Source organism: Leptonychotes weddellii, chromosome 3 (assembly GCF_054177405.1).
Source record: "Leptonychotes weddellii isolate Sample4059 chromosome 3, ASM5417740v2, whole genome shotgun sequence".
In the NCBI taxonomy this organism is placed as follows: domain Eukaryota; kingdom Metazoa; phylum Chordata; class Mammalia; order Carnivora; family Phocidae; genus Leptonychotes; species Leptonychotes weddellii.
In genome coordinates this window covers 55228710-55251261 of record NC_138371.1, presented here as the reverse complement: position 1 = coordinate 55251261, position 22552 = coordinate 55228710, and the positions used below count along the sequence as shown (strand labels likewise).

Here is a 22552-nt window from a genome sequence, read left to right as displayed (position 1 = left end):
GTCTTCTGATTTTTCACACCACCATTTCATCATGTATGGCAAATATACATTGACCCTGAGCTGGAGATATTTTACTTGTTCCTGTATTGATATGTACATTTTCCCAACTATTTGGACAGATTTGTATACTTTTACCACAGATATGTTTTAAATGGTCAGTGTAAGATAATGTTTCCTAAGTGTTACATTAGTACCGAGGTTTCTGTTTGCTAGAGACTTCTAGAAATCTCTTAAGGGAAAAGAAAAATCAGAAAAAATTGAATCACAGACCTGTACCCCTGAAACAAATAATACATTATATGTTAATTAAAAAAAAAGAAAAATTGAAAGTACAATTTTTGTACAGCATTGCTATGATGCTGTAAAGGCCTTTGAAGAATTTTCTAATTTATTCTGAACCTTTCTGTGATACATTATTGTAAGACCGTTGGAGGTTTAAGTTAGCTGTTTGATTAAAAGTTAACTGATAGAAACATGAGTCTGATAGGCAGAGCCATTCCAAAGTAGTATCTAAAGCCTTAAACCCTTCAGTACTGAGAGCATATTTGATTTTTGTTTTCTAAGGATGGCCGTAAGTGGCATAAATAGCCTAGGGATATCTACTACATGATTTACAGCTAATTTAAAAGTTATAAAACATTGCAAGAGATAATTTAATAGTACTAAACAATGAGTCTACTAATACATTGCTATATAATACAGGTAAAGTGTCAACTTGATAATATAGCCTGTTTGGCTATTTTGATGAAGTTCACGGATGACTTTTTTTTTTTTTTTGACTTTTCTTTTTTTTTTTTTTATTCTTATGTTAATCCCCATACATTACATCATTAGTTCTAGATGAAGTGTTCCATGATTCATTGTTCGTGCACAACACCCAGTGCTCCATGCAGAACGTGCCCTCCTCAATACCCACCACCAGGCCAACCCATCCTCCCACCCCCCTCCCCTCTAGAACCCTACGGATGACTTTTTTTTAAATGGTATCATAGAATATTATGATTGACAAAATTCACTACAGATAATTGTGTGAGTAATAGTTGTCTAGGCAAAACAGGGCATCTGAGCCTATTTTGTATATATAAAACTTTTTCTTTGAAGGCTTAAATTTCATTTGAGATGTTTTCGATGATCTGAGGTTATTGAGGCTTATCTAGTTTACCTGGGAGATTTTGCTAAAACTATAGGTGACTGAAATAAAAGCTGGCAATAATTTTGATAACAAATGTTTTGTGTTGTGCGAAAGTGAATTTTAACTGTACCAAATTCAACCATGTTTTTATTATCATAAAAGTAAGACCTATAATTTAAAAACAAAAATAAAAACCTTTCTCCAGATGAATTTTTGACAAACATCCTCTACATAAAACTGCAAAATACAATGAAGACTTCATACAGAAGTTTGAGGTATTCATACTTGATTTTCAACAAATCACATTGTCCATTTACTTAAAATTTGTTACCTGTTAAATAATTTTTTTATAGTGTTGTGATACTTATATCTAAGCTTTTGTGCCACTGGGGGAGGTTTCCACAATTCCTAACTGTGGATAGCAATTTCATACTGTAGATAAATAGAAGTTGACTATACTTTTTGAATTTATCTATTAGGTAAAAACTTTTGTGGGAACTCCTTGATTACATATCATTTGGCGATTACTTACTAGAACTCTATTGAGAATGGTTTTCATTTAATGAGTATAATGTGTGTTCAAAACTAAGTCACCACCGCCCCCCCGGAGTAAACAGTGTTAGCACACATTATTTAAAATACACTTTTTTGGCAAGCAGAAATGTTTCATATCCTATGTAAATTTAAATTTTTAACTTTAAAAATAGACTGATCAGAAGAAGGAAGCAGTTGCGCCTGTGCAAGAAGAATCAGATCTTGAAAAAAAAAGAAGAGAAGCTGAAGCATTGCTTCAAAGCATGGGGCTAACTCCAGAATCCCCCATTGGTAAGGATAAGAATATATCCATTTATAAGAGCCAAGAATAGATGCTATTCAGCTCAGACATATCTGAGATGAATGTGTTGACTTTAATATATTCTGCATATTTTTCTTATTTGTGTCTCTTAAAAATGATTAATCTTATACTTAGAATTATCTTTTTTCACATGTGCCAATACATGGTTATTTTGTTTGTTTAAGAGAGCTGCAAGATTATGTGTACTTATTAACATACACTGAACAACCAGTTGACTTTTCTTGTTAAATCAGTAATTTTATTTCAACATTTGTTGAACAAGTTTTCTGTGCCATACTGTATTTAGCTCAAAGATGACTGATTCCTGATCTTAACTCTATATTTTTTTCTGTAGGTTAAAGAGAGGTATAATGAATCAAAGTTCTAGAAGTATGTTAGTTTCAAAGGTATAGGAGTGGAAGGAAAAAATAGCCTTCTGCTCTCACTGCTAATAACAGAAATAATATTGGTAGCCTATTTTGACAGCAATTTGACTTGTTCTTTTTTGGGCCATTCATTTTGATAACAGTACTAAACCAAAAAGCTGAAAGAGTAGAGGTACTGAAGACAGTCTAGTTACATGTCAGAAAGCATTAAACACTTGCTTAAAATAATTCTGACCTGGATGTTGTTACATAGTATTTTAGTTTGACATGGCCTTTGTCATTTAGGCTAATTCCATCTGGCTCAGGGGACAAATACCAGAAGTAGTAACTGCTGTTTGCCTGTTGTGAACTACAACATGACTATTTCTAGAGCTGATATTTCTAAAAGGTTTCAAGATGAAAAAGCTGGTTACTCTCATGGTCTGCTTCATTGTTATTTCTTTCACCTCATTTGCCTTTTCCCTAATGGTAGAATTTGAAGACTGAAATATATTTATATGTCTTTATTTAATAAGTTTACATTCATATTACAATTTTAAAAGTAAATGCATCAGAACAGTATTGTTAATAAAATAGTAACTAAACTAAGTTGCTTATTAGTTGTATAGTCTTTGATCAGTTTTTCTGTCATTGGCTTTGTTTTCCTCCAATAGGAATTTTTTTTCCTTTTCTATTTTTAGGATTTCAGTTTCACTGAATTCACATGTTCATATTTCTAAGTCCATGGCCCTCCTCCATTATCGAGTCTTGAAAGACTCTTCTTCAGAGGGGGGTGGGTGTGAGTGTGTATGTTTCTCCCTCATTCCCCATCTCCAGTTCCATTCCACTTCCCAGTCTTGCATTAAGCCCCGTTCTTGCATTTTTAACATATGTCCTTTTGATCTGTCCTACATGTGTTTACGTATTTCAAGGTTTCATATATATATGTGCATATACGTTTTATACACATAAAAGACATTGTGTTATATGTATCATTCTGTTTGTATCTTTTTGTCAAGCAGCATTTGAGACCTGCTCATGTTGCTGAATACAGATCTAGTTATTTATTTTTGACTGATGCATAATATTCCATTATATACCATAGTTTACTTATCTGTTCTCCAAATGATAGGCATTTAGATTGCTTCCATCTCTTTGCTATCACAATCATCACTGCAAAGAATATATACTTTCCCTTTGAGAACTGTGGAAGAGTTTCTCTGGGGTGTATGCCTAAGAATTGACTTGCTGTGTTATTGTGTATAAGCTTACTTACATTTATTAGATTCTATGTACCACTCTCAAGAATGACTACAAGTTTACCCTCTCAATGCCAGTGATGAGAAAGTAACTATTTTACCATATCCACATCATCACCTAATTTTCTCCAACTTTCCAATTTTTGCCAACTTGATGGGTATAAAGTGGTATACCAAAATGTTTTAATATAAATTTATCTGTTTACAGTGAGGTTGACCATTTCTCAAATATCTATTATTTTCTCTTCTATGAATTGCATATTCATATCTGTAGCCCATTTACAGTTAGAGTTTTTTATCTTGCTGTAGGATTCCGTGTATATTTTAGAGGAGGACTTCTTTGTTTTAGTTTTTAAAAAAAAAAAAACCTTCTCCCAGTCTATTACCTGTTATATAGTATCTTTCATTGAACCTAATTTTTCATTTTAATATGTTCAAATCCTTCATTTTGATAATAGTCAGGCCTGCCAATTATAACCCTTTTTTGTGCTTTTTGGTCTTTTTTTTTTTTCTTTTAAGAAATCCTTTCTTTGAAGACACAATATTATATTTTCCTACATTTTTTCTGTTAGGCTTTATAGTTCAGCCTTCACCTTTAGACGTTTGGGTTATATTTTTGAATATAGCATAAGGTAGGGATCCAGTCTAGTTTTTCTCCATATAGTTAGCTAATTTTCTCAGTACTGTTTATTAAATAGTCCATCCTTTCCCTCACTGATACTGATGCCAACTTTGTCATAGAGTTTCCATATATTCATGACATTTCTGGGCTCTGTATTTTCACTGTTATCTAATTTGTTTGATTCTATATTATTAAACCACAGTTTCAATTACTATGACTTTGTATTCTATGTAATTTTCTTGTACGGTCCACATTCATTGGCCATAATGGTTATAATTTTAAAATAAATTGGACAGTTTTCCCTTTTGATATTTTGTAGAACAGCTTGTAAAGAGTAGATGTTACCTGTTTCTTTAAAACTTGGTAGAATTCAACTGTAAAACTGCCTGGGATTACAACTTTTTTTTTCCAGGGGATAGTTGAGAACGGAGGTTATTCACCATTTCAAGTCTCTTTTTAAGGTTATAGTCTATTCAAGTTTTCTATTTATTTTTGTATTGGTTTGATTTTTTTAAAACAATAATAAATATTTATTATCTCTCATAGTTTCTGCCTATCAGGAATTTGGTAGTGGCTTAGCTGAGTGGTTGTGGCTCAGGGTGTCTCATGGCATTGAAGTGAAGATGTCAGTCAGAGCTGCAGTCATCTGAAGGCTTGCCTGCTGCTAGGATTTGCTTTCAAGGTGCCTCACTCACATAGCTGGCAAGTTGGTGTTGGCTGTTGTTGGTGGAAGGCCTGAGTTCCTATCCACATGGGCCACTCCACAGAACTGCTGGAGTATCCTTGCAGAATGTCAGGTTCTTCAGAGTGAGCAATCCAAAGATAAAGACAGCTGGGAAAAAGCTATTATTTTTATGACTTACTCTTGGGAGTCATCAGTTCCACTACATTCTTCTGTTGATTGGAATTCACAAAGAATTTGGACATTCTTTAAAACTACCAAAATATTTGCAACAAATTCATAGGTCTCTTCATATTTTGAGATGATCATATGCTTTTTTTTCTTTTAATGTATTAATTTGATGATTTATAATGATAGCTTTTCTAATGTAAAAGCATCTTACATTCTGGAATAAACAATTTAGTTATGAGATGATTTTTTTCTTATGCATTGCTGAATTCATTTGCAAGTATTTTGTTTAGGAGTTCTTCATCTATACTCATAAGAGAATCATGCCTATAATTTTTTTCCTTTTATTATATCTTGTCTGGCAATTATAATAGATATAGTGGTTATAGTAGCCATATTAAAGGGGTTGTGTGGTTTTCACCTTCTTCTATTCCCTGACAGATTCCTAAAGATCTTTCCAGTATTTTGTTTTTTAAATTAGGCTTGAAGAATACAGGATACAGATGAAGGCAGTGTCTACCAAACTTTCTTGACAGTAACCCAAAATAAAAAATACATTTTATATCATGACCCAGGATGGATACTTGTTTTTATTTTCACCACAGAATGTTTTTAGTAAATATTTTTAAATTATAGAAGTGTAAAAATACTGCTAGAATATTCAAGAGGATTTATTAAAAACATCAATCTCTTCTTTTCCTAAAACAGACTTTTTTCTTTTTTTTGATTCTGAAAAGAATGTTTTTTAAAAAAGATATAGCTAATAAAATCTCTTTTAGCTTCTCATCATTGGTAGATTCTTATATATTTGGTAATTGACTGCTTTTTGTCAGAGATCCTTGAGAGCAGAGAAAAGCACGTTTTTATCCCTGGTGTCCAGCACAGACTAGACACTTAAATGTTTATTCAATTATTATTAGGTCGTATGTCTTTCTACCTTGTAAGGCCAAATAAAAGCGATCTGCTTTAAAGCAAAACCAAAATCTGATTGTTTAAATTTCAGAAAAAAACATAGTGGAAATTGAAATTTGAACATTTGAACATTTCATAAAAGAAGCATGGCTTTTTTTTTTTAAACTAAGTGGCCAGTCTTAAGAAAGTTAAATTTAGGTACAACTTTCAAGACATGTTATATCCAATGTGGAGTTCTTAAGCATTGATGATTGAAAAAAATAAAGTGAATCTCTTTTGGATGTATAACTACTGTTTTAAACATCTTGTAAAGAGATGAAAACAGACACTGTCAAGTACTCTGTAGCCTGAGTCTGTATCAGTAGGGCACAGAACATTGATTAGTATGATAGTTTATTATCTGGATTTTCTTTTACTGGGAAAAAACAAAAGAACTTTGCTAGTCAAAAATGAGTATTGCTTCATTTATTTCCCTCACACTCCTTGTAACTTTTGAATACCTTAAATCTCATTTTTTCCCAGTTTTATTGAGAAATAATTGACATACATCACTATGTAAGTTTAAGGTATGTTGTATGATGTTTTGATTTACGTATATTGTAAAATAAATACAATAGGTTTAGTTAACATTCATCATCTTACAGTATACTAAGCAGGAAAAAAAATTTCTTCTTCTGATGACAACTTTTAACAATTTTCGTATGTATCATGTAACAGTGTTAACTATAGTCTTCATGTATGTTATATACCTAGTACTTATTTATCTTATAACTGGTAAATCTGATTTTTAGATGGAATGAATGCTTCCCATGCACCAAGTCATTTCTTCAAGTTTAGCCTAATTTTAACAAATTGTTCATTATAGTATTTTAATACCACAGAATTTTATTTTTATTTATTAATTTCTTTTAAAAAATTTATCTGATGCTCTGAATTACATTGAAGAGAATAAAGGAAACGAAACATTTAGAGATTAGTGGAGGATATTTAAACTTCATTATCAGGAGAAAGAGGCCATCGAAGGGGAGAAATTAATATTTAAGAGAGTTAAGGTTTAAAGCAGTACCTTTCAGGACAAAAAGAGGAAATTATGAAAAAGTTATTTAAATGTTGTTATTCCAGGCTAAGAGTATCCACAAGGGGGCATTATTGTAGTGCGGGCTATGTTTGAGTGTTAAGTATCCTAGATTAGCTAGAGGAGGCTTTACAACTTTGGGTTAGCTCAGAAGCTCACTCCTTCCATTTTACTGTCTCTACCAGCTTCTACTCCCTACATTCACTTTCCTTGGCTGTTCACCTTTTCTAGGTTCTTCTTCCTGGCAAAAGCCCCTTCTTGCCAGAGGCTTTCTTCTTACTTGAAAAATAATTGGGCTGTGCATCATCCTTCATCTCTAAGACGTTTGTGTAGTTCTGAGTGGTCAACTCAAACTTAATTCTAATCATAAATCTAGGTGGATTCCTAGGTGCTTTCTGGTTTAAAAATATTCTAGGTGTTCCTTTGCAGGCCAAAAGGCAGCAATGTTGATTTTATATCCTTGGAAGGCCAAGATCTAAGCTGGCAGGAAAGGCCTTCTTGATTGGGTTTTTGTTCTAGATAATTAAAGAGTCACAGTCTTTCAATATTACTTACGTGATCAGTGAATGCCATGGTGTAGATTTTTCAATTTACTCCATGTTTCTCGTCTCATTCTCAAAGAAGGAAATAAGTATCTTTGCTCTAAACTTCTAATAAGTTTAAATTCATTCAAATATTCACATGTGTTAACGTTAAATCTTTTATTTTGTGCCTTTTAAAGCCTTGTTTTAGGCTATTTTATAGATATAAAATATATATAGAATGATACATATTTTTATATATATGTAACTGGAATAAAAGTAATGTGATTGAATCACTGTTCTTATTAAGCTGATTATATCTGAAGATACTTGGCAAAAGCTAATTAGTAGTGGCTTTTGTTATTTTCAAAGCTGTTTGGACTCTAAAATCATCTTTACAAATGAATTCTAAAATTGAGTCTTTTTGAGATTTGGGGGACTATGAGTTCAGAGGTTTTTTTAACCTCCCTGAATGCATGCTGTTTGTTCTTGGGCTTGTTTGTTGAATCTGGGAGTATGGTGGCATTGCCTTATTGTGCAATTACGGTAATCTTTGATTTTTCTAGACTAATTAGGTTGAAATATGGTAGTGACCAAACAATACTACCATTCCCTTTTTTTCTGTTAATATTACTCCTTTTTCAATAATGGTAATTTTCTTTTTCTAGGTTTGTCTCTTCTGTAGTATACATTATTTATGATTGCAAGATGAAGTGGGTTAGCCAGATAATAACTTTGAGTCTTTAATGAGTCCTTTCTCTAAACTGGCTTGAAAACTATCTTTTGTGAGAAATGATACAGTTCTGGGATGGAGATTTTTATTGAATTACAAATGTGATGCCATGGTGATTAACCTTGCTTCTGGCTGACAAACTATGATAATTTGGTAGCATCACCCCTGTAATTTATTTTTTATCTTGGGAACTTTTATTTCTGACACTTTTATTGGCTAGGTTAGTGTATTTATGTACATATAATTACTGTTTAATCTGTTTCCATAAAGAATTTGAGGTAACATTTTTTTATAAAGTAGTTTTAACCAAGTAAGATACTATTTATTCTTGCATCAGTTGGGACTTAGTCTAGGGAAAGCCTCACATTGAGAAACAGACAAAAAGATGAGGAATATAGCCTAAAGGAAGTTAGGGGACATTAATGTTCTTTTATTTTAGGTACAAATCATAATTAGCTACTTTGAGTTGTACACGCAGCACCTAGCACAGTGCCATCCACCTGTGAACTATGTGAAGGTGATCTGGTTCTATCATTGTTTCTGAGAGATGTAGTCACAAAATTAGAAACATTCAATTAAGTTTTTATAGTCCTTTGGAACTTAAGCAAGAATTACTCACTGTATCTCAGGAAACATTCTAGTTATGATTTTTTTTCTTCTAATCTTACTATTGGTTACCAATAGAATTTGCCATTGGAAAAATAAGGATGATTAGTTTTGTACCTATGTTTAAGATGTAATTCATCATGGGGCACCTGGCTAGCTCAGTCAGTACAGCATGTGACTCGGGGTTGTGAGTTCACGCCTCACGTTGAGTGTAGAGTTTACATTACCAAGAAAAAGAAAAGGCAAAAGATGTAACTCATCATACTATACTTGTACATTTTGTTAGATTAGCAAACCTACCTTTTTTATTGTATCATGTATAAACATTTAAATATAATTTTAAGGGTTCAATGAATGTGACTGTCCCCAAACCATAGATTTTTAATTAAATACGTAGTTCTTTAGATTAGTTCATTTATAATTAGGAACTTACCTTCTTTTCAGTAGACTATTAAAAGAAGGGCGTGCAGCTCAACATAAAATGTGTTAGTTACTTAATATTATATACTGAAAAATTATTTTACAAAGATACTTGGGATTGGGGACATTTATGGTAAAATTTAACCAGAAGATGGCAGTGATGATCCTCCTATAGTCCTGCAATGGTAATCAAAATGTTTTACAAATGTAATAGCATGAAATGTGCACATTCAACTGTTGATATATAATGTTAAGAGTGATGATTTAGGGGAAAGCATTTGCTGTTTGTTTTATATACTATGAAAAATGTGTATTTTTCTATAAGAAGGGATTAAGAATATTTTGGGTGTCTGTATCTTTGTCTGTACACTTCAGTTTTTTCTGAATACTGGGGTAAGGAAGTTATCATAAGTCTTGCCTTGTTTAAGTTGCATGCATCATTTTATGTTATGCATCATGTCTAGAAGGCATGCTGTTTTATGGCCTGTTTGCATTTTTCACCCAAATTGCTGGAAACTAATGGACATTTTAAAGGAGCCATTCCTTTAGCTGTGGTCATTTTCTCTAAATTGGCCGAGGGGAAAATGAAATCATTTAAGGCATTAATTTCTGAAATAAAAAGTGTTAGACAAAAATTAACATTTTAAAATAAATCTCAGAAAACCAAGGGTAAATGACTTTTGAAGGATATTTCAGAGTTTTGATTTTTGACAAGTAATATTTATAATCTGGTGATCTTAAAAGTGAGAAGCTAGAAAGGTGGGGGGAAGGAATGCTCTCCTTTGAAAATAAGTACCCATATTTGGTGTTGGCTGGGATGAAGATGCATCTTTTCATAATCTTGCTTTTTTTTTAATATAAAACCCAAATGCATTTTGCCAGAGAAATTGCATGAGTCTTCAGCATGCATTGTTAACTTTGTCTTTCTCCTCTTCTTTCTACTATTCATTTTCATTCATGTATTTTTGTTTTTTGGTTTGCCATTTTTTCTTTTTTGTTAATTACTTCATGTTAAATTACTTTTGAAACGTCATAAGCTGAGCAACCTCTCCGTGTAGTAACAGCGGATACCTGTCTATTTCACTATTTAGTCCCTCCTCCTATGTCTCCATCCTCCAAATCTGTGAGCACACCAAGTGAAGCTGGAAGCCAAGACTCTGGAGATGGCGCAGTGGGATCTAGGTACAGTAAATTTCTTTTAATAGTTTAATGATAGAATGTATTTAGTGCCTACATGCTGTTGATGCTGTAGAGGAACTCTAAATAGTTATGTTAAAATTAACATTTTAAAATCTAAGTGGCATAGAAATTATTTGTTTTAAATTGGGGGAATTTTTTTAATAGTATTTTAACTGTCCCTCTTGATTAATTTAGACTCAATAGTTAACTGATTTCACACTAATTATTTTATATTAAAATAAAGAGATTAATTTTTTTCTGTTTAAGCATACTTCACAGGTTATTGTGTAAATGTTCTGTATGTATAATATAATATAAACAATGTAAGTAGTGTGTAAATAGTGTATGATAGTATAAAATAGTATAAATATAGTATAAAATAGTTTATAAATAATGTAAAACCTCTGTTGTGCTTAATTGTCCATTCAGTAATTGAAAATCTAAACAATTCAGGTAAGCACTTCAATTGTGTTCTATTGAGTCACTAGTTCTAATTAAAATAGAAAATAATAGTGCATAAAATATCAAATAGAGATAACTGCTAAGGAAACAGGAAGGTTTACTGTCTTGAGGGCATTATGCTAAATGAAATAAGTCAGAGAAAGACAAATACTGAATTATGTCACTTATGTGTGGAATGTAAAAAAAAAATACCCCAAAACCCAAAGAAATCCAAGCTCATAGATACAGAGAACAGATTGGTGGTTGCCAGAGGTGGGGGATAGGGAATGGTCAAAATGGGTGAAGAGTTTCAAAAGGTACAAACTTCTAGTTATAAAATAAGTAAGTCCTGGGGATGTAATGTGTACAGCATGGCAACTACAGTTGATAATACTATATTGCATATTTGAAGATTGCTGAGAGAGTAGATCTTAAAAGTTCTTATCACAAGAAAAAAATACGTTTGTTAACTGTATATGCTGACACATGTTAACTAGAATTGTGGTGATCATTTCACAGTATATACAAATATCAAATCATTATTTTGTACACCTGAAAGTAATATAGTGTTAGATGTTAATTATACCTCATTTAAAAAAAATGTTTTCTGCCTAGTTTTCCCATACTCATGTCTTCCTTGTAAAACTATATTTCATATTTGTTTTAGGATCCTGTACACATGTTGGGATTTGCTCTCCAAAAGTTCAGTAAGATTTCAGCCTCTCTCCAAAGATTGTCTTGGGGAAAGTACTTTTACTTATTCCTCTTTGTCACACACACACACACACACACACACACACAATAACAGCAAGTCTTTTAAAAACAGCATCATACTGTTTGACTCCTTGTGTCAGCTGAAATGAGATTAAACATAGTTAAAGTCTTTATTCAGAATCCTTATTTTGGGCAGGAAGTTAAATGTCTTCCTCAGAAAAATATCTTAACATCTTAACATACCTCTTAATAAGAAATAAACTTGAGAAGTCTCATCTTCTTTGTGCCTAAGTTCCTCTGATTGAAGTTATAAATAAGTAATGAGTATCTAAAAGACAGGCAAGAAAAAAGCAAGGAAGCTATATAATAAACTCGATATTTTAATCAATTCGTGAATAATCAGGTTATCATTAACAATTAGAAGGCAAAAAAGTCTCACCAGTTTGGATTTGAGATGTGTTTTCCAAAACTGTTTTATAAATAGAACCAAAATTGCAAATCTAAGCTGTACTGTCATTGGAAGTAAATAATAAAACCATCATTTAAGAAAAATCAAAACTTTTTTTTAGAAATAATAGTACCTTATCAAATAGTATATATTCTAGATTAAAGGCTAAATTTATTTAGTCTGAACTCATTTTTAAGACTAAATTTGTTTCATACTTCATGCTTTATTTTTGTACAAATATGTTAATATTCCTCTGCTAATAAGCAAGTGGTGTTTTCAAGAGAAGGCTTTTTTTCCCTTCTACAGCTTTACTGTAGTACAAATATTTACCCAAACAAAGAATTATTATATTTATTAAATTTATTTGTATTATAAATTATTTTTATGTAGATATTGTACTGTGTTCATTTTGAACTCTGTGTTCTTGATTTTGAGTAGTAGAAAGATTATTTTAAATGTTGCATCAGCAAGTTTGCTTTCAAAACTATGTAACATCTACTTGACTTTGTTCTTTGTTTTAAGATTATTTATTTGAGAGAGAGAAAGAAGGAGAGAGGGAGTGCAAGTGGGGGGGAAGGGTCAGAGGGAGAGTGCAGAGCCCTGTCATGAGGCTTGATCCCATGACACCTGAGATCATGACCTGAGCCAAAACCAATAGTTGGATGCCCAACCAACTCAGCCATCCAGGCACTCCCATCTACCTGGTTTTTGAAATTAATGTGAATTAGAACATGTCCTTCTGAGTTTCATTGGGAAGCCTAGAGTTTATTAGAGACCCATTGGAATATTGTGAATTGGTACAGGGAGTAAATACTGTTAAGAAAAATATTTATTTGTATGTAGAACACATATTCATCAAATTGCCAATTTAATGTTAAATACTATATAGATTACCACAGAAAATGAAATATTCATGGTCCTTGTCTTCCTGGAACTTATATTCTAGTGATTACATCATTAATTTAAAGATATTATTCACTGTACTGAAAAGTTCCAAGCTAACTTGTGTTTGTTTAAGTTTAAAGTATAAATTTTTAATGATAAGTTATAAAACAAGAAAACAGGTACTTAAATTATCTTCAGGGGTTTGTTCTTACTAGAGAATGAATGTAAAATTTAGTTTCTTCTATTTTAACAGGAGAGCAAAAAATACTCCTCTTTTTGAATGAGATGACCTTGTATCTTTTTAATCTTACTACATACATTGTCTCCTTTGAGAGCACAGACTTGGTTTTAATCATTAATTTTCAAGAAGGCTGCATATGTTCTTTTTTGTGTATATATGTATACAAACAAGAGTAAAAACTGAGTTCTACTACATCATCTCCAGATTGCATAGTAGAGAGATAATTAATCTTGTTGATTGATTGGTGCTATTGGCAGTGAAATAATAGCATTTCTAAATATATGGCTTTTGAAAAGTATACTAAGATCTGAGAATGAAACTGAATGAACTTGAATTGAGCAGGCATGTTTGTAATGAAAGAATGAAGAGAATATGAAGAAATATCACAGGAAAATACATGAAGATGTGTGGGATGTATGAACCTACACACTCAACTCTGTTAACTGGGCAAGACAGTCCAAGATTAGTACACTCAAGGAGTAGGAAAAGATATATTAGACATTACCAAATATGGTATCAAGACATATCTGAATGCCAAAAATTTCTATTGGGCCTGGTTGTAATTTATGAGTAAATGTTAAAAGGCCATGAAAAGTGATATCTCTCTAACTCTGCAGATTTCGAGTTGAATTTCATTAAGTTTCTAGTTCTCTTTCTCAGTCACTTCTGTTATCTCTACAATTTAGCTGACAGTTTCTCAATTGGGTAATCCATGTTTCTTCCTTTTCCCATTCTTGATCAGTTTATCTCTCAGGCTTTTGGATTATATTGGAATTTTACTTTATGTGTCTGCTGATGCCTTTAATAAACATAATTCTGTATGTTGTGCAATGTATTTTCAGTACTGGCTATATTTTTAGGTAAAATTTTGCTTAAATTTTTTTTAAGATTTTATTTATTTATTTATTTATTTATTTATTTATTTGACAGTAAGAGAGAGACAGTGAGAGGGGGAACACAAGCAGGGGGAGTGGGAAAGGGAGAAGCAGGCTTCCTGCCAAGCAGGGAGCCCGATGCGGGCCCGATCCCAGGAATCCTGCGATCATGACCTGAGCTGAAGGCAGACGCTTAACAACTGAGCCACCCAGGAGCCCCTGCTTAATTTTAGGCTTAAATGACATCCTCAACAAGGAGCTGTAGGTCACTGATAACAGCTATACCTCTCATATAATGTAAAGGCTGGGGACAGAACATTCGTTGGAGAGCACCTAATAGAACCCCTTCTGATTTAACAAAGCCTAAGTTTGTTGCTGTTCATTGCTTAGTACAAAGTAGATCTTCAAAGTGACCTTTTCTTTGCATACACACAATCCTGTTTAAATCCCCAAGTCTTTCTTTATATTTTTAATATGAAGAATTTGTCTAGTTCAATTCATCTGAGTGTTTTTATTGATAAATTATATAGACAGGTAAAATATAGAAATCATTTGTTGTATTTAAATATTGTAGCTGTTTTAGTTGTTTGTTATGACTTATGTGAGTATATATATAACCAAAAATAGTAGTACTGAATATATTGTGCTTAACTTTTTAATAGAAACTATGAGTATCATACAGTACATAATTATCTTATATACTGCTACCTTGTAAGCATGCCCATGTGATAAAGTACCTTTTGTTCTAGTCATAGAACATTTGGCTTAAGTGGAAAAGATCCTATGTAAGTTATTTACCCAGTAGGCAAGGCTAAAACACAACCAAATATTTATTTAGAATTGATACTCTCTAGAAGTTTAGTTAATTTAGTTAAGTCCTTTGAACATAAAATATTTTTCCTGGGAAAATTTATTTTTTCCTAGAGACAGAAATCTTTAGTTGTTTTCTAAAGCAGATGACATGTAAGCCCAAGGCAGTGCTTAACCCATAAATTACATAGGGGTCACATTTTGGAAACTTTAGCTTTTTTGAATCCCAGTGGAATAGTCTTTGGTTTTCTTACCGAAAGGCTTATGTGTTGATTCGTTTCCTTTACCAATATGACAATTTACTGCACACATTTAGTGCTTTGGGCAAGATTATAATATGTTAACTAAGATGTTTTTACTAATGCTTTTTTAATTAAGAAAATTAAAATTTTAGCTATTTTTATAGCCTAGCTTGTTATCCAAAAATAATATATTATTTGTGTTGTTGGATGCTTTGGCTGTTCTTGTCCATTATTAGGCAATATTAGTTTCCTGTAATCTGAAAATACTGTCTTAACTAATCTGGGTTGTATGTTTGCATCTTTAACCACCTTCTGCTTATGACATGCACGAGAGCATTGAATGATACCTGGTGTTTTTTTCTACTAACCAGAACATGCGGTTTTTAATTGTGAACAGTATTTTAGCTTTACCTATTCATAGAATGTATTTGCTTGACTAACTTATGGCCTTTTTTGCTAACGCTTCATGGTTGTCCTACAACCATTTAGGACGCTGCATTGGGATACAGATCCATCAGTTCTTCAGCTTCACTCAGATTCCGATTTGGGGTATTGAATAGATTTTTTACCTTCCCTCTTTTATAATTAATTTGATTCTTTGTGAAATTGTCCTAATTTTATTTAAGTTTCTAATGTACATTATACAGTTAGGAAAAGGAAAAGAGTTAATATTTTACTGTGACACCTCATTTATCCTCTATCGTTAGTGAAAGAAATATTTTATGTATCTGATTTTCTAGGTTCCCTAAGTTTACCCATTTAAGTGTCCAAAGTCCTTTGATTATGTCTATATTTTTGATGTGAAATTTTCTAAGCTGTATTACAAACTTCCCAGACTTTTTCTGATACGTATTCTACATATAATTGAACCTTTTCTGGGTTACTTGATATAAATATTAATTTATTTTCCTATATTAAAATTTCCTGATGATTTCTAAGATTTTTAAGAGGAACAGAGCTGTTGGTCATCTACACTATGGCCCCAGATTGTTATTGATTTATTCTTTAATTCATTTATTCACTCATTTATTTATTCTAGTCTCCAATGCAAATTATGTTTGTTGCTGCCATTGTGCCTTACTCAGATAGTAATTTGGTAATTTGTACCTTCTAAATCATGTGACCAACACCTTTTGGAATTATGTCTAAAGTAAGAGTAAATAAGCCTTAAATTAGGGCACATAAGAAAAGTATATGAGCTTCTTGTACATTAACGGGAAGCTTCTCTGTTGGCTGCCCTGAGACTCCCCCCACCCCTAGTTGCTTCTTTATTCTCAGGAAAAGTGGCTTTTAGATAAGTGAGATATTACCTCCCTACCCTTCTACCCCTAAATCTTAGAGTATTTTGTTTGTTTGTTCTAATGTGATTTTTGTCTAATTAGACCCTATATGCAGCCAAGTTAGTAACTTATTCTTAATGTTCTTGGCTTGGCCTTTTTTTCCCAGATATGTGAGTGATTTACTTTTTGAGTAGTTTGTATCTTAAAATTCAGAATACAGTGTTTCTTATTTTAAATTTTATTCTTAGAATACAAGATTACTTCAAATCTGCTTAAGTTTTCCCATTTAATTCTTTGATTACGCACCTTTTTTTCTCTTTAAAGCTAAGATATTCCTAAAGTGGAAAACACATTAAAAATTTATTATAGCCCACATTTGGGACCTTAGAGAAAACTAACCCATTTAGTGTACTAATTTTATTATACTTTTTTGTATAGGATTTTGAAAATGTTTTATAAGAAAATAGTTATTATTACATATATGTATATATTTCAGGTATCCTGCTTGATATTCTAAAGTTACAGCAATGCTTTTATTAGATATCCTTTTAAGACAGTCTTATAATTGAGAACTTCTTTGGGAGCTTGTAAGCATACTGTATTATTTGATTGAGCATTTAGATATCTAATAAATCAAGAAAAGATCCTCCATATATCTAATAAAAGATATTTTTCTTTTGATCCATTTTCCTCAGCTATAATTCTCTTCTTCTGTTTGTCAAAAAAGAATGTATTCCCTCTATTTAAAACAGAAGTGACTTTAATATAAGTTTTATTGTATTCAAAATATCTGTTGCTTTAATCCAGGTGTAGAATATCTGCATTGTAGTTTGTCCGTATATGAATCAAGGACAGTACTGACCATTTAGAGATTAGAGATTTAAAAGTTTAAATATTTCATCTTAAAATCTAAATTGACTGTATGATTCTCAATTTCTGCAAAGTATAAGTAGAAAAAAGGTTTTCAACAGAAACTTATTTTTCATTCTTAAAGTTTAAGTATCCTAATGGTGAAGGAAACTAAACGTGGTCTGAGATCCATGTATCTGCCTCTTCAAAAAAGTTTGAAATCAATATCCCTTCTAAGAAGAGTTCTCATAACCAACCATATTTAGTAGTCCACTCTGAAATTCCTATCCTCCTAGTCTATTATTACCCACACATTTGCTCTAAGAAACTAAATTATTTGCCTTTTTAAAGTGAAAAACAAACATCTTGAATGATTCAGAAATATCTTTTGTTTTTGCTATCTTCTAAATTCTTTTGTTAAAATAAAGCCAATTCATTGTTCATCTAAACTTTCTTGAATAAAACAGGGATTTAAATTACAATGTTAGATACACAATGTTTAATTCTTAATTTTCCAAAAAACATGGTTTGATGTAGTTAAAATGTCTCATTTGTTGTATTTAAAAACATTTGTCTTCACTTTATTTAGACGAGGACCTATTAAACTTGGAATGGCTAAAATTACACAAGTTGACTTTCCTCCTCGAGAAATCGTCACATATACAAAGGAAACTCAGACTCCAGTTATGGCTCAACCCAAAGAAGGTGAATATCTATCCTTAATATGATGATCATTAAATTCCCATATTGAATAAATAGATTCTTTTTTTTCTCTTTCTTTTTTGTTTTTTGGCATATTTTCTAAGGGAAACATCCTAAAACTAATGCTTTAAGGTTTCTGTATTGATGTATTTGTTTCTTAGAGTTTTAAACCTTTTTCTTTTAGAAGTTAATAGAAGTATAAACTGTATATATGGTTTTTAATTTTGTTAACATAAGCTTAAGTTTTTAATCTTCATTTTGTCATTGATATGTGATGCTTTAGAATCAGAAAAGCTTAGGAATGATCTATTTCTCTGTCACTGAGCACAATCCTTCCTAAAAGAATGTATCACACAGTAAATGAAACCATGTAAATTATTTTCTTTAGAGCATATGATATTCTGATATACTGTCGTTGTTATCCATATTAATGAACACATCTAGACCTAATTATAAAACTTTTGCTTTTATGATCTAAGGGCTCTATTATGTTGATTTCATAAGCAGCCTTTAATTTGTGTGTAATAGAGAGATGTATACACAGACATTATATTGAATGTCGAGTCTTTTTATTCTTTTTTTTTTTTTTAAGATTTATTTATTTATTTTAGAGAGAGAGAGAGAGGAGGAGGAGCAGGGGCATAGGGCAAGGGAGAGAGAGAATCCTCAAGCAGTTTCCCTGCTGAATGCAGACCCTGACGTGAGGCTCGATTCCAGGACCCTGAGATCATAACCGGAGCTGAAATCAAGAGTTGGCCACTTAACTGACTGAGCCACCCAGACACCCCAGGAGTCTTTTGATTCTTTTTTTTTTTTTTAAGATTTTATTTATTTATTTGACAGAGAGAGACACAGCAAGAGAGGGAACACAAGCAGGGGGAGTGGGAGAGAGGGAGAAGCAGGCTTCCCGCTGAGCAGGGAGCCCGATGTGGGGCTTGATCCCAGGACCCTGAGATTATGACCTGAGCTGAAGGAAGATGCTTAATGACTGAGCCACCCAGGCACCCCAAGTCTTTTGATTCTTAAACCAGGAGTTACCATTTTTACATTGGGGACTAATTTTTATTTTTATTTTAATTTTTTTTCTTAAGATTTTATTTATTTATTTGAGAGAGAGAGAGAGCACCATTGGAGAGAGGGGCAAAGGGAGAGGGAAAGGGAGAAGCACACTCCTCAACTGAGCAAGGAGCCCAATGTGGGGCTCGATCCCAGGACCCTGGGATCATGACCTGTGCTGAAGGCAGAAGCCTAACCGACTGAGCCACCCAGGCGCCCTGGGGACTAATTTTTAAAATCTCATCAGATAATGATTCAAGCATAAAGTTAATATGATAGTTCTTGTTTTTTCCAGTTAGGCTAATAAATTTATGTCACACATAAAAGAGATTTACATAATAGCCCTAATACAGGTCCATAGTTCCTTACCTGAAACCTTTGAAGCCACATATGTATTTGAATTCAGAATTTGTCAGATTTTAGAAAAGTTACTAGTAAAGTCTATGTACTGTAAGTAAACACTCCAGAAGCAACTTGGGCATGAATACTTTAGCAGCAGAAGATATGAATATTCAAACTAAGTAAGATAAATAATGGTTATAAATAGCTTTACCTCTAGTCATGTCAAGGTTTATCACCAAATGAGCTATGGATTTTAGAGTTGTTGATATTTTGCACTGTGGTCCAATAATAAAAATTCCTTTTAGCAGTCTGTGCATAAGGAATCTTTTTTCTCTTTGGCCAGGAAAATTTATTCCTGTTTAATTATGGAATATCAAACATTAAAACTTTGTTTATCAAATATTTAAATTAATTTATTTTTAAAATTTGAGTTTCATTACCACCTTTCTCCATTAAGGGGAATCAAAAACAATATTCATTTCAGAAAGCCCAGAAAATACAGGTAAGCAAAAAGGAGAAAAAAAAATCCTTGGAGTGCCTGGGTGGCTCAGTTGGTTAAGCATCCAACTCTTGATTTTGGCTCAAGTCATGATCTCAGGGTTGTGCGATCGAGCCCATGTCCCAGCATGGAGTCTGGTTGAGATTCTCTCTCCCTCTCTCTCTCTGTCCCTCCCGCACCCCCAAAAGAATCCTTGAAACCTTTAGCTGTTACCAAAGAAAATCTTTAAATTTTCATGTTTATATATACCTCAAAAGAAATTAGGATTATACCTATTTACAGTCTATGTACTTTTTAACAACTCTCCTTTCCCTGTCCATTAAGGATGGAAGTGAAATAAATACCTTAAACTTTTCTGTTTACTTTCATCTTGTTCCCCAAAAAGAGTTGACATTATCATACATACTATTACACTTCAAAAAATTTGAGGAAATCAGGGTAACATTTTTATCCAGGTTCTTTTTTTTACTTGATCATGTGAATGTTCATTTCTGTGGATACATTTTTTTCATTCCTACTTGCTCCATTGATTGGTAAAATAGCTTTCACAGGAGGAAAATCCTCATCTTAACTAGAAAAAAAGTCACTGATGGTAATCATGAGACATAAGCAACTTACACGAAAAAAAGGAAAGATGAAGTGTTGAATTAACAGTATGGAGAATACTGCAGGATTCCATAATTTCTGGAAAATAATATTTTATTAATCAGTATATTCAAGTATTTTAATGTCTGTCTTTCTGAAGCTACATTATTATATATGTTAACTCAAAAAAGTGAGTAAAATAGCCAAAATGAGGGTGCAGTGACTCATTTAAAAAATATATTAGGCTGGTTTTCTTCATCTAATAACTTGGAGATTTATTTTTAGTTATTCCATCATACTTATGCAATGCATTTTGGATTGTTTGAAATGTAAAGCATTCTGAAGCTATTTGGGGTAAGGCCTATCCTATTCAGTTTAAGTGAAGAATTCCTTTTTTTAAAAATAATTTTTTTCTAATTATTAGAGTAGTATATCATGGAGAATTTAGAAAATACAGAGAATGAAACTAGGCCACTATCTTCCATCATATACAAAAATAAATTCAAAATGGATTAAAGATTTCAATGTAAGACCTGAAACCATAAAACTCCTGGAAGAAAACATAAGCAGTAAGCTCTTTGACATCGGCCTTAGCCATACATATTTTTTTAGACCAGTTTCCTCAGGCAAGGGCACCAAAGGCTAAAATAAACAGATGGGATTACATTAAACTAAAAAGCTTTTGCGAAACCATCCACCAAACTAAAAGGCAATCTGTTGAATGGGAGAAGAACTTGGCAAATCATACACCTGAGAAGGGGTTAATATCCAGAATATATGAAGAACTTAGACAATATCAAAAAAACAACCCAATTAAAAGATGGGCAGAGGATTTGAATAGATATCTTTCCAAAGAAGGCCTACAGATGGTCAATAGACATATGAAAAGATGCTCAAAATCATTAGTCATCAGGGACATGCAAGTCAAAACTATAGTGAGATATTAACCTCATACCTGTCAGATTGGGTAGTATCAAAAAGACAAAAAATAACAAGATTTGGTGATGTAGAGAAAAGGGAACCCTTGTACACTGTTAGTGGGAATGTAAATTGGCACAGCCACTTTAGAAAAGAGTATGGAGGTTCCTCAAAAAATTAAAATGGAATCACCATACAATCCAGCAATTCCACTTCTGGATATTTATCTGAAGAAAACAATCTTCGACCAATAGTTGAAGATATGGAAGCAGCCTAAGTGTCCGTAGATAGATGAATGGGTAAAGGAGATGGAATATTACTCAGCCATAAAAAGAATAAAATATTGCCATGTGTGACAACATGGATGGATCTAGAGGGTATTATGCTAAGTGAAATAAGTCAGATAGAGAAAGACAAATACTGTATGTTTCACCTGTATGTAGAGTCTAAAAAACAACCAAAAAAAAAACCAAGCAAAACAGAAACAAGATTCATAGGTATAGGAAACAAACTCTTGGTTGTTACCAGAGAGGGGGCAGACATTGGGGGTGGGTGAAATAGGTGAAGGGGATTAAGAGGTACAGACTTCCAGTTATAAAATAAATAAGTCATGAGGATATAATGTACAGCATAAGGAATATATTCAATAATATTACAATAACTTTATATGGTGACATATAACTAGATGTATTGTTAGGGTCATTTTGTCATGTATAAAAATACCAAATCTCTATGATGTATACCTAAAACTAATAGGATATTTGTGACAATTATACTTCAACTAAAAAATACAGAAAGGATATAAAGGAAATGTCATGATTCCATTGTGTAATAACCACTGTTAATATTTTGTTTCCAGTTTTCTAGAATGTATTTTTTCAAAAATTCTCTGTATATATACACACATAAATATATATATACACATATGATTTTATATCCTATTTGAAATGTGCATTTTTAATTGCTTATTTTGAGATGTGTGTAAATGTTTAAATATTAACATGTAACTTAGTGCCATTGAACTAATTTGGGTGTATAGCTGTATAAGACTGGCATTTTTAAAAAAATTCTTTTCCCTATTTTTATTTTGTAAGTAATTAAAAATGTGAAAGATCATGATTTGTTAGATAAGCTGATGATCCAGAAGCACAAGATA

At 32.2% G+C, this 22552-nt stretch overlaps 2 protein-coding genes across 7 annotated transcripts in view; both read left to right on the top strand.

Moving 5' to 3' along the window:
* Positions 1 to 22552, top strand: part of DCAF17 (DDB1 and CUL4 associated factor 17) — a 318055-nt gene that overhangs the window by 208483 nt on the left and 87020 nt on the right. The gene's annotated exons all lie outside the window — the stretch shown is intronic.
* Positions 1 to 22552, top strand: part of DYNC1I2 (dynein cytoplasmic 1 intermediate chain 2) — a 54680-nt gene that overhangs the window by 2146 nt on the left and 29982 nt on the right. For 3 of the 6 annotated variants that reach the window (XM_031026488.2, XM_031026491.2, XM_031026487.2), the window contains exons 3-6: positions 1840 to 1957; positions 10422 to 10512; positions 15655 to 15714; positions 17884 to 17999. In XM_031026488.2, coding sequence (XP_030882348.1) covers positions 1840 to 1957; positions 10422 to 10512; positions 15655 to 15714; positions 17884 to 17999 — 385 coding nt within the window. Of the gene's footprint in view, positions 1 to 1839; positions 1958 to 10421; positions 10513 to 11617; positions 11658 to 15654; positions 15715 to 17883; positions 18000 to 22552 lie in introns of all 6 variants that reach the window. The other 3 variants (XM_006731789.3, XM_006731786.3, XM_081814186.1) reach the window with 2 other exon arrangements.